Source organism: Austrofundulus limnaeus, unplaced genomic scaffold, assembly GCF_001266775.1.
Source record: "Austrofundulus limnaeus strain Quisiro unplaced genomic scaffold, Austrofundulus_limnaeus-1.0 Scaffold235, whole genome shotgun sequence".
In the NCBI taxonomy this organism is placed as follows: domain Eukaryota; kingdom Metazoa; phylum Chordata; class Actinopteri; order Cyprinodontiformes; family Rivulidae; genus Austrofundulus; species Austrofundulus limnaeus.
Window position 1 is genome coordinate 809,750 of NW_013952637.1, and position 12,754 is coordinate 822,503.

Sequence of the window (12,754 nt, forward strand, 5' to 3'; positions counted from 1 at the left end):
CTGCAGCTCTGTTTTTATTGTGTTTTTTCAAACTCTTTTAGTTCTGTCAGTTTTCTCTTAAAAGCTACTTTTTACTTAAAATCAGAAAGAAACTACGAAAAATAAGCATTTTCATCAAGTGTAGTAAAAATACTGAATAAAACCTTTTGCTGAGTTTAAAACAGTCAAAACAAAGCTGCATTTCAGATCAGTAGCTTAAAGCTAAAACTAGCAAAAGATTAATTGAAAGCTAAAATTAGCAAATCAGTAGCTTAAAGCTAAAACCAGCAAAACATTAATTGAAAGCTAAAATTAGCAAATAGTAGCTTAAAGCTAAAACCAGCAAAAGATTAATTAAAAGCTAAATTTAGCAAATCAGTAGCTTAAAGCTAAAACAAGCAAAAGATTAATTGAAAGCTAAATTTAGCAAATCAGTTGCTTAAAGCTAAAACCAGCAAAAGATTATTGAAAGCTAAAATTAGCAAATCAGTAGCTTAAAGCTAAATCTAGCAAAACTGTATTTGAAACTTAACCTTAGCAAGACGGTACATAAAATCTAAAATCAGCTGCAGTTTGCATCTGACCAATAGGAGAATTGTTGCTAAAATCTTAAACAGCAAAAGAGTAGCATAAAGCTAATATCAGCAGATTAGATGCAAAATGCTAAAACCAGCAAAACATTTGTTTAAAGGTGACATTAAGCTAAAAAATATTAAAGCTTAAAAAGCATAAATAWAACTAAAATAAGCAAACTGTAGCTAAAACTAAAAACAGTCATGCTGATCTGTTAAAACAGTATTTGATTAAATAAATAGAGAATTTTGCTATTTATAAAGTATTCTCTGAAGAAAACCAATGTGTTTGAGTTGAACAGGATGAAAGATATTCTGATTCTCAGAGTTTCAGGAGGTTTTATGAATAAATAATTTTGTTTATTTGATTTTGCTAAAAGAAARAATAAAAGTACCAGTAAGTTTATTAGTGGATGTGCTGTTTATTAGTTGCATCAAAACTCCTAAAACTCTCTTGGTCTTGAATCAGAAACATCRAGGTTCTGCTTCATTTTGAATGTTTTCTTGAGGCGTCTCTTCTTTAATCTGATTAAATCAGATTTTATCCTGATGATAAATCACTCCTGAAACAGTCAACAGGTTACCGACAGACACCCGTTGTTTGTCTTTACCTTGAGAATACTTTTATTAAAAAAAGGTCATCAACCACTCCGAGTGCRTCTCTCATCCTTCAGGAAGGACGGCCATGTTTTATCCATCAGCTCCGAAGCCTAGCTAAATTAAATCAATGGCTGAAACCGGAGCCGKGGCCTCGACTGCACCAACAGAAATAGAAAATCTAGTTTTGTTTTCTGCTGATGACATTAGTGCGTTCCCTAAATGGTCGCTCCACCGTCGTCAAAGAGGAACATAACAAGGATATAATTACAGGAGGAGCTCATCTTCATTTTCCTGTAAAACACTCAGCCTGCTTTAGAGCTTTATGGATTATTACACACACACATGCTGGCAGGTAATGATTTATTTCTCAGCTGTATCATGTTATCCCTCTAATTAAACTTCTCAAGGTGAACAGAAGGAGAGTGGGAAGCTGCGTGTTATTGACCACATGGGAGATTCATTAAAAGGCTGCATTAGGTGTCACCCGAACCGTCCGTTAAATTTCCTGCTGACAGAAGAGATCAAAAATGTATCAAGGCAGGAAACAAAGCATGGAGACATTTAACAAAGCATTGATACAGGGAACTAAGCATGGAGACATTTAACAAAGCATTGATACAGGGAACTAAGCATGGAGACATTTAACAAAGCATTGATACAGGGAACTAAGCATGGAGACATTTAACAAAGCATTGAGATGGAACTAAGCATGGAGACATTTAACAAAGCATTGAGACGGAACTAAGCGTCAAGACAAAAACAACATTGAGACTGAAAAGTAAGCACAGGGACAGGGAACTAAGCGTCAAGAAAGAAAACTAAACAGTGAGACTGAAAAGTAAGCACAGGGACAGGGGACTAAGCATTGATACAGGGAACTGAGCACAGCGACAGGGAACTAAGCATTAAGACAGGGAACTGAGCACAGCGACAGGGAACTAAGCATTAAGACAGGGAACTGAGCACAGCGACAGGGAACTAAGCATTAAGACAGGGAACTAAGCACAGGGACAGGAAACTAAGCATAAAACATTTAATAAAACATTGAGACAGAAAACTAAACAGTGAGACTGAAAAGTAAGCATAGGGACAGGGAACTAAGCATTGATACAGGAAACTGAGCACAGGGACAGGGAACTAAGCATTGATACAGGAAACTGAGCACAGGGGCAGGGAACTAAGCATTGAGACAGGGAACTAAGCATTGAGAAAGGGAATTAAGCATTAGGACAGGGAACTAAGCACAGGCACGGAACTAAGCATTGAGAAAGGAAACAAAGCATTGAGAAAGGAAACAAAGCATTGAGATTGAAAACTAAGCACAGGGGMAGGGAACTAAGCATTGAGAAAAGAAACAAAGCTTTAAGATAGGGAACTAARTGTCAAGACAGAAAACTAAGCATTGAGACTAAAAAGTAAGCACAGGGACAGGGAACYAAGCATTGATACAGGGAACTGAGCACAGGAACAGGGTGTAGGGTTCACCTCAAGTCAAATTATCAAGGAACTGTCTTGGACTCTCAGTCCTCTGATGAGTGTCAAGGCAGGGAACTAGGCATTGAGAYATTTAACAAAGCATTGAGACAGGAAACTAAGCATTGAGACTGAAAACTAAGCACAGGGACAGGAAACTAAGCATTGATACAGGGAACTGAGCACAGRGAACTAAGCATTGAGATGGGGAACTAATCACAGGGACAGGGAACTAAGCATCAAGATGGGGAACTAAGCATCAAGACTGAAAACTAAGCATTAGGACGGAACTAAGCATCGAGACAGGAAAAGAAGCATCAAGAAACTTTGAACAATATATTTTTCTTGTTCTTATAGTAGTCATTGTATTTTTTTCATTTAACACAAAATAACACAATAAACTAAAAATAAAAATGATGAAGTTTATGTTTGTTGCCATAAAAGTAAAAGAGCAAATCAAAACTATACATCTGTCCCTCTTTAATGTTTATCATCTCTTTCTGCAGGAGTGGCAGGTCTGTACTTCCCTCAGAAAGAATATATTGAAACGGTGTATGTTGGACAGCCAGCRGGGACACCAGTCCTGCAGATCCACGCCATGCTGGACAGTGACTCTGAAAAACCACACCTGTACCTGTGTGAGAGCCGACACTCACCTTACAGCACCTGGTTCCACCTGAACCCCAGTACAGGAGTCTTGTCCCTGAGGAAGACCCTGGAGGAGGTGGACTTTTCCTCGCTGAGTGAGTTGGACACCAGCATGTTGATGCTCGTATTGTTTCTATTGTCCTGATTTAGTTCCCATAGTCCTTGTGGTCCAGGTGTGGTTTCTGTGGTCAARGTGTGGTTTCTATGGTCCAGGTGAATTTCCTATGATCAATGTGTAGTTTCTGTAGTCCAACTGTAGCTCCTGTGGTTTATGTGTGGTTTCTATAGTCCATATTTAGTTTATATGGTCTAGGAGTAGTTCCTATAGTTCAAGTGTAGCTTCTGTGGTTCACGTGTCATTTCTATTGTCCARGTGTAGTTTTTATAGTCTAGTGGTAGTTTGTATGTTCAGATGTGGTTTCTATGGTTCAAATGTGGTTTCTATGGCCCACTGGCAGCTTCTATGGTTTAGGTATAGTTTCTGTGGTCCAAATGTGGTTTTTATAGTCCAGGTTTGTTACTATGGACCAGTGGTAGTGTTTATGGTCTGGGTGTATTTTCTGTGGTCCAAGGATAATTTTTATAGTCCGGAAATAGTTTATATGGTCTAGGTGTAGTTTCTAGCTCAAGAAACCCAAACTATAGGATTTATCAGCAAGGAAAAACAAGTCTAGTCTTAAAAGTAGACAGAGTGTCAGCCTCACGGACAGAAACTGGAAGTTGGTTCCACAAGAGMGGAGCTTGATAAKTGAAAGCTCTGCCTYCCATTCTACTTTTAGAAACTCYAKGAACCACAAGTAAACCTGMAGTCTGAGAGTGAAGTGCTCTGTTAAAAAATGTTCTGTTGCAACAAAACTGGAGAGTAAATGAATTATTAATGTACTGAAGATGATGATGTGATTGCCAACAGTCAAAGCACAGCGAGAGAACTTCTGTTTCTTATTTTGGCTCTGGGTTTCCTCAGGTCAAGGTTTGTGGCAACGGAAAAAGTTGTCCCTCCAGGCCGCGGTTTTGACCACCGTTATCAGGAGGTCCCAGTGCAACCCCCAAAAAACAGCCCACATCACCCTGGAGTTTRTCAACGCCTCCGTGCCACTGTGCCCCACCCAGACAGATTTCAAGGAACTTTGCTTCCCGCCCATGGACGCCTCCAACCCCCACGTGAGGGAGAACAGGTTCCCCGGGGCCCTCCGGCAGCTCCGGCAACTCACGAGACTCGACGCCTGCCCTAATTACACCGTCTCCTACAGCGTGGAGTCAGGTGAGGATCCGTTAGAAGATTCTGAGCAATGATACCTGAAATGTAGACAAAGCTAACTTGTTTCCTGTCTATAGAAACCCCAGCACCATTTGCCGTTAACGGGAACACCACGGAGCTGGTGGTGACCGCTCCTTTGGACCGAGAGGAAAGTGAAAAATACAAAATCCTGGTGGTTTGCACCGTCCAAACAGAAACCTCCATCACCAAAGTGCACGCTTCGCTGGAGGTCCTGGTGGACGACGAGGACGACAACGCGCCGTACGTGAACGGGACGGACACCGCCGTCGTCGTCATCAGCTACAATCGCAAAAAGGCAAAAMTAACCGCCACGTTTTCGCCGAGGCTGAACATCGGACCAAAACTTATTTATCGTTTCCCTCATTTCAGGGGGCAACTTTCGGCTCCCTCTTTGTTTTTGACAGGGATTTGACCACGATTTACCCAAAAGACCAGAGCGGAAACAAGTTTGTGGAGACGTTCGTCAGCAGCGACGCCTGGATCAAAGAAACCTTTGATGTCAAAGGAACCTTCAGTGAAAGGAAAGCTGCTCAGGGAGGAGTTCGAGAGTCCGTCTTTAATTACCGTAAGAACCAAAACTTAATTCAAACCAGAGAAAGGCTGAATTCWGAAGGAGCTGAAACAGATGAAAAAAGCTGAGCATTAGCTAAAAGCTACAAGAAGCAAAATGCACACAAAAATAACAAAACGCTAAAAACTAAAAGTAGCAAATATCTGTCGCAATGTAGCATAGCGTAAGCTAAAACTTAAGAGTGRGGAAATGCTAACCAGTGTTAGCTAGAGACTAGCTAATGTAGCAACAGTGTAGCTTAAAGCTGAAARTTTTAGTAAAGTTAAAAGTTAGCTAACGGTTAAAAGCAGCAAGTAGCAAAAGATTAACTAAAAGCTAAAAGTAACATGTTTGCTAYRAAAGTATGATAAGYTAGCTAAAARTAGCAAAAGGCKAACKCAAAGCKAAAAGTAACTAAATGTTTGCCAAAAGTTAAAAGTAGGRAAAAYCCTGCAAAAGCTAAATAAAMTAAAGCCTTGCTAAAAATAGTAAAGTGGTAGCTGGAACTAAAAGTAGCAAAAGAAAAGCTTAAAGGTAAAAGTAGTGAAACACTAGCTAAAAGTATCAAAATGTTAGCTTAAAGATAAAAGTAAACAAAGTAACTAAAACAATCAAAAGGATAGATAAAAGCTAGAAGTAGCAAAATTTTAGCTACAAGCAACAAACAGCTTTCTTGAAGCTAACAGTAGCTAGAGGCTAGATAAATTTATAAAAGGCTAACTGAAAAATAAAAGTATCAAAATGCTTGATAGTGTCTTGAATACAGCAAAAGTTTGAGTAAAAGCTAAAACTAGCATGACAATAAAAAAAACACAGCTTGCAGCTAAAGCTGATTTCAAAGAAAGTTTCTGAAGAACYGAACAGCTCTTGATGTGTTTCTGTGGAAAAATATATATTTAAATAAAGTTAAACATTTTGAAAAACCTTAGTTATTAAAAAACAWTAACTTGATTTGTTCTTTTTCACACTCGTTCCTCTGATTTCAGAGCTCGTCCTGAAGAAAAACCTGGATGTGACGGAGAACCGGAGCGTGTTTCTGGAGTACCGGGTCAACGACACCACATACCCGGGTCCACAGGGGACGGTCCTGCTGCACTTCAACATCACCATTTTACCGGTCCAGATCCACTTCACCAACAGCACATACATGTTCAGTGTGTCCCGCAGAGCCTCACTTTACGCACAGGTACAAAGGTTTTAACACCCACAYCTGGTTTAGTCCAGAGTCTTAAATTAAGTCTTTATAAAGTCTGGAGGTCCAACAGGTTGAAGGTTTTATTGAAGGAGGAGCTGGAGAGACAAAGGTCAGAGTTTCTCACAAATCAGTGTGAACAGATGAGAAACTCCAGCCTTCTGTAGACATCTATAGATCATATGTCCATCCAATCTGTCCAACAAGACTGTCCAACCAACCTGTCCAACAAGACTGTCCAACAACTATCCAACAAGACTGTCCAGCAAGACTGTCCATCCAATCTGTCCAACTTGACTGTCCATCCAATCTGTCAAACTTGACTGTCCAAAAAGACTGTCCAACAAGACTGTCCAACCAACCTTTCCAACAAGACTGTCCAACAACTGTCCAACCAACCTGTCCAACAAGACTGTCCAACCAACCTGTCCAACAAGACTGTCCAACCAACCTGTCCAACAAGACTGTCCAACCAGACTGTCCAATCAGCCTGTCCAACCAACCTGTCCAACAAGACTGTCCAACCAACCTGTCCAACCAACCTGTCCAACAAGACTGTCCAACCAACCTGTCCAACAAGACTGTCCAACCAACCTGTCCAACAAGACTGTCCAACTAAGACTGTCCAATCAGCCTGTCCAACCAACCTGTCCAACAAGACTGTCCAACCAACCTGTCCAACCAACCTGTCCAACAAGAACCAACCTGTCCAACACGACTGTCCAACCAACCTGTCCAACACGACTGTCCAACACGACTGTCCAACCAACCTGTCCAACACGACTGTCCAACCAACCTGTCCAACAAGACTGTCCAACCAATATGTCTAACCAGACTGTTCATTCATGTAAAGTACATTTTTCATTAGATGTTCCACGAATGATGAGTTTATTGTTTAATTTTGAGGTAAAACTCTGGGTTTGTAACTGTCAGTCTTTAGTTTTATCTTCATAAAGTCTTTTTTTTCATAGTTCAGGTTGATTTCAGCTCATGTCTCTTTAAGGACCACCTCCCTCCCGTCAGCTGATGGCAGAGTGCCAGGCATCATATTAGAGCTGCGCCTCTCTGCTTTATGGAAATATATTTTATGGTTATGTAATTAAGTAAAAGAGGGGAAAGCCTGGACTTCAGGGTGATTCAGCAGTACTGAAGATGTGTTTTCAACAGAGGAGATATAAGAACAGAGAGAGCGCCACCTGCTGGCAGCAAAATGATTAAACAAAACAGAATCTAGAACAATCAGTCAGAAGAAGTCAGGGATTCTGATTTCCTRTTTTWTTGTTCTAACTACCTCWGCATACTTTGTGTTATTTTAGCYRTTCWTTAATCCAAAATATTTAGCTCATTTAGAAAACAGMTGCTATGACTTTTGATTTCTGTAGCTTTTGTACTTTTTAGAATATTTAACTTTATTTATAAATGTCCACGCTTCCATCAAAAACTTTGTTCTGCTTCAGAAAACTGGCAAATTTTAGCTTTAGATGTTGTTTGGCTACTTTTAGCTTTAGATTATGTTTGGCTACTTTTAGCTTTATATATTGTTTGGCTACTTATAACTTTAGATGTTTGGCTACTTTACCTTTAGATGTTGTTTGGCTACTTTACCTTTAGATGTTGTTTGGCTACTTTTAGTTTTAGTATTTGTTTGGCTAATTTTAGCTTTATATCTTGTTTGGCTACTTATTGGTTTGGATGTTGTTTGGCTAATTTTAGCTTTATAAATTGTTTGGCTACTTATAACTTTAGATATTGTCTTTTGTTATTATTACCTTCTAGCTAGTTGGTTTTTTTGTTTCTATTTTAGCTTTGAGTTAACCTTTTTCTTCTTTTAGCTTCTAGCTAGCCTTTTAATATTTTAGCCTTAAGCTATACATTGGATGCTTTCAACTTTGCTACCTACTTTAGCATTTTACTTCATTTAGCTAGCCTTTTGCTACTTTTAGCTTTTATCTAGCCTTTTGCTACTTTAGTCTTTGTCAAGCTTAATGCTATATTTTGTTAGTCTTTTGCTAATTTTAGCTTCCAGTTAGCCTTGTGATACWTTTAGCTAGCTTGTTGCAATGTTTTCCTTTTAGATAAACTTTTTCTACTTCAGTTTTTTGATAAACTTTCACAGATTTTAGCTATTATTTTAGCTGTGAGCAAGCCTTTAGTTGGTTTTAGTTTGTAGCTATCATTTAGCTTCCTTAAGCTTTTAGCTGCATTTTTTTTACCTTGTGTTTTTGTTAACTTTAATTAGAACGTTTGCCTTTTAGCTAATGTTTTGCTTCTTTTATCATTAACCACACAGTTTCAGCTGCTTCGGCAGCTTTTAGCAGCCTTCAGCGTTCAGCTCAAACTGAGTTTTAGTAGAAAAATATATTTTTTATTGTTAAATCAATGTTTTTGACTTGTTTTATTTCCTGTCAGGTTGGACGAGTCTGTGTGGAAAACTGCCTTCAGTTCGACGGCTTCAGTGTCTCATATCAGCTGGAGGCTCCGGACAACACTTCGGCTGATTCGTCRTTCTGCTCCTCAGCTGTAAGCGTCATCCAGTCCTCGGACGGCGTGCAGGGAGTTCTGTACGTGAACAACTCGGAGGCGCTGAGAAAATGTCCGGACCTGCAGTACGTGGTCGTGGCTCAGGAGGGACAAACGCAGCTGGAGGCCAGCACCCAGATCCACATCGTGTTAGAGGGCGAAGGTAAAAACTGGAACCATCGTTTCCACTAATTCTTCTGATGAATTAAAGGATAGTTCAGACAGTTTTAGCCTTTTTGACACTTTATGCTARTGTTTTGACACTTTTAGCTACTAGTTAGTCTTTTGTAATTTTTAGGTAGCTTTTTGCTGCTTTTAGCTATTAGCTATGTTTTTGCTATGTTTAGCAGTTAGCCTTTTGATACTTCTAGATACCCTTTGATAATTTGAACTTGTTTTRGCCTTTATAAATATTTTAAGCAAGTGTTTCGATGCTTTTAACACACAAACCCACATTTTGCTGYTTTTGGCTTTTAGCTGTTGTTTGTTTTTTTTTAGCTTTAAGCTATTATTTTGCTACTTTATATTTTATCTAGCTATTGTGTTGCCAATTTAGGCTATTTTAGTTAGCCTTTTGATACTTCTAGATACCCTTTGATAAACTGAACTTGTTTTAGCCTTTATAAACACTTGAAGCTTTTGATGCTTTTAACCCACATTTTGCTGCTTTTGGCTTTTAGCTGCTGTTGTTTTTAGCTTTAAAGTGTCTGTGACATGCATATTCACGAAATACAAAAAGTCAAAGAAAGACAACATCTTTATATTTAAGAAACTTGGTATAAAACACATGATTTTACCCATTTTGTCACATAATTKATATATTTTCTTTTGAACTTGGCGCAGACAGAGTGAAACAGGAAGTGACATCAAAGGGGAACTCGTCAAGAAATAAAACTCCGGTTTTTGTTCATTAAACAATATTCTTTGAACTCTGACTCTTCCTCATCTCTTTATAATAGTAATTAAAATAATCTAAAGAAACATCCGATTCTTCTCTACAGTCTGTGTTGTCGGCCTTTTTATCAACGCTCTGTTCATTCTGACATTTCCCTTTGACATCACTTCCTGTTACTTTACATGTGAATATCTCAACAACTGTTCATCTCAGCGACATGAAACTTATTGACAATATGTTGTCAATGTTGCCTTTCCAAAAATGCATTCATATTTATTACAAAACTGTGATGTCACTGGCACTTTAAGCTATTATTCTGCTACTTTATATTTTAGCTAGCTATGATACTTGAAACTTTTAGCTATGTTTTGGTAGTTTTATTTTTTTTAGCCTTCTGATACCTTTAGCTATTAGCTAAATGTTTGATATTTGTAACTTTTAGTTTTTTCAAAATCTTTCCACAGATATTTTGTACTTCTTGAAACATTCTGAGATCGTGTTTAGCTCGAGCTCTGTGTTTCTCTTCAGAACTCCAGCAGCTGTTGTTTTAGCTTTAGCTTGTTTAGCTTTAGCTTGTTGTTGAAGACTTGTGGTTCTGTTGCTCAAAGCGAACCGGACCAGAGAGGAGAACCAGCTGCTGTCCTGCGCAGAGAACAGACAGCGAGGGGAGTGCGAGTCGTCTCGGGGTTTGGGAGCGACGGCGGGGGCGTGTCAGTGGCGGCAGGGCTCGGACCGAGGTGGGCTCTGCAGAACCAACAGAACCGTTTTCAGCAGCGAGTCATAAAAACACGACTCATTTAATAAAAGCTCTGAGGTGTTCGTTTGACTTTCAGAAATCACAAAGAATTACTCGACCTGCTCGCCCGACCTGCGGACCTGTCCGGATACGTTTTGTGACGCCGTGGAAAGCAAAGACTTGTCGATCTGTCCGCAGGACTGCACCAGTAGGACCCGCATGTTCTCATCGAATAAAAGATCAAATAAATTCTGCAGGAAGATGACGCTCTGTCCCTTYGGTTTCTGCAGGGGAAGGCGTGATCGGAGGCTTTGAATCGGGACTGAGCGGGTTCGGCATTAAAGCGGGCCACGGGACCTGCTACTGCTTCTCTGAGAAATGCTTCTGTGAGAAGATGGAGGAGTTCACCAGAGAAGGTGAGTTCACGTAAACATCCGTCTGTCGTTTCTGTTTCAAACCAAGCTCTCACCGCATCGCAACGTTTCGGCTGTTTCAGAGGCGATATGCGACGACATGTGCAAAACCATCATCGCCACGGCTCTGCTCCTCTCCTTCATCGTCTCCATCCTGCTGTCATCCTACTTCATCCACCGCTACCACAAGAAGTCCCCGAAGGCCCCCATAGCTTCGGCTGAGATGACCTTCCGCCGGCCGGCGCAGGTCTACCCCATCAGCTTCCCCGCCAACAACCTGCGCCGCRGCTCGCAGGAGTCCATCGAGACCGACACCTTCAAGATACCCGTAAGCTTCTAGAGCAGGGCTTCTCAACTGCTGGGTCGAGGACCCGTACCGGTCCGTGGTTCTTTTGGTACCGAGGAGAAAAAAGTTCCCTAAAATAATGTATATTAATAGTTTTATTTGGTATGCAGGAATACTTTATTTTGAAAAATGACTTCCTTTTGTGTGTCTTTCTTGTGAGTGCCTCAGTCGGCAAGCGAATTTTAGCTTTTAGCCTTTCTGCTTCTTCTAACTTCTAGCTACTGTTTGAAAGATTTTAGCTTTCAGCTACTACTTATGATGTGCTAGTTTAGAGTTTTATCCACTGTTTTGTTAAATTAAACTTTCAGCTACTCTTCTGGGTTATCTTCTAATTACGGTTTTGCTAATTTTAGCCTTTAGCTATTGTCCTTTTGGTTCTAACTTGTAGCTAATGTTCGGATTATTTTAGCTTACAGCTACTATGACAGTTTTACAAATGTTGGCTTCTCTCCACGGCTTTGCTAAATGCACTTTTTAGCTWCTAATATGATAGTTTTAGCTTTTTAGCTATTATTTAGCTAGTTTTAACTCTTAGCTTTTGTTCTCCAACATAGTAGCTTACTACAGTAGCAGTAAGCTACTATGACTGTTTATTTTCTAATTTTGGCTTCTATCCACTGTTATGCTAAATTAAACCCTTAGCTATTATTCTGCTGGTTTTTAGCTTCTATTTTGCAAATTTTAGCTTTTAGTTATTGTTCAGCTGGTTCTAACTTGTAGCTACTGTTCTGGTTGTTTTAACATACAGCTACCCCAACTGTTTTGCTAATTTTAGCTTCTATCATATGTTTTGCTGAATTTAGTCTTTAGCTTCTATTCTGCTGGTTTTCTTTTAGCGACTGCTTAGCTATTTGTAGTATTTGTTTTGATTATTTTATCTTCAACACTTTAGTTTGAACAAGTTTTTAAGCTCTCAGCATTGATTTATGCTTTATTTGTGCAGAAAAAGCTAATATTCCWAGCTTCCAAAGCTAAAGCTAACCTTAGCTAATAAAAGTAAGARCTTTAATTTTTTCTCCCCAGTTTTTAGTTTTTGGTCCGTGATGCTCAGAAGGTTGGGGAGCGGTTGCGTCACAGATTWATTTTTTGATCTTGGTGAGTCTTTGATGTTTTTCGGCTGTTTCAACAGGAGGATCCAAAGTGGGAGTTTCCTCGTAAAAACCTGGTTCTTGGGAAGACTTTGGGAGAAGGAGAGTTTGGGAAAGTTGTCAAAGCAACGGCGTTCAGGCTGAAGGGAAAAGTTGGCTACACCACGGTGGCTGTGAAGATGCTGAAAGGTAAAAACCATCCTCCATCCAGAGGTCCGGACTGGTCTGTGTTCCAGACTGGTCTGCGGTCCAGTCGGATGGTGTGGTATGAGGTCCAAAATTAAGACTATTGCACAACCAGCGGTTTGCTACATCCTTGTAGCAGGAGGCTGTATCTATTCCTAACCAGCTACTGATCTGATTAATGATAGGCCAACACTGCTAACTGAGGGAGTATGGTGACGAGACAGACCCAGGGCGCAGGCAGGTTTCAAAGTTTAACAAAAAGGTTTAATAAAATAAC

General features: G+C 39.8%; 1 protein-coding gene across 1 annotated transcript in view; it reads left to right on the forward strand.

The window, feature by feature from the left end:
* The window catches only part of ret (ret proto-oncogene receptor tyrosine kinase), a gene marked incomplete in the record, with an annotated part of 38,275 nt that overhangs the window by 14,301 nt on the left and 11,220 nt on the right, over positions 1–12,754 (forward strand). The window contains 11 exon segments of the mRNA XM_014019910.1: positions 3,131–3,367; positions 4,237–4,533; positions 4,608–4,846; positions 4,921–5,116; positions 6,088–6,287; positions 8,703–8,976; positions 10,317–10,445; positions 10,542–10,652; positions 10,735–10,860; positions 10,941–11,185; positions 12,333–12,480. Of these exon segments, the coding sequence (XP_013875364.1) occupies positions 3,131–3,367; positions 4,237–4,533; positions 4,608–4,846; positions 4,921–5,116; positions 6,088–6,287; positions 8,703–8,976; positions 10,317–10,445; positions 10,542–10,652; positions 10,735–10,860; positions 10,941–11,185; positions 12,333–12,480 (2,202 nt within the window).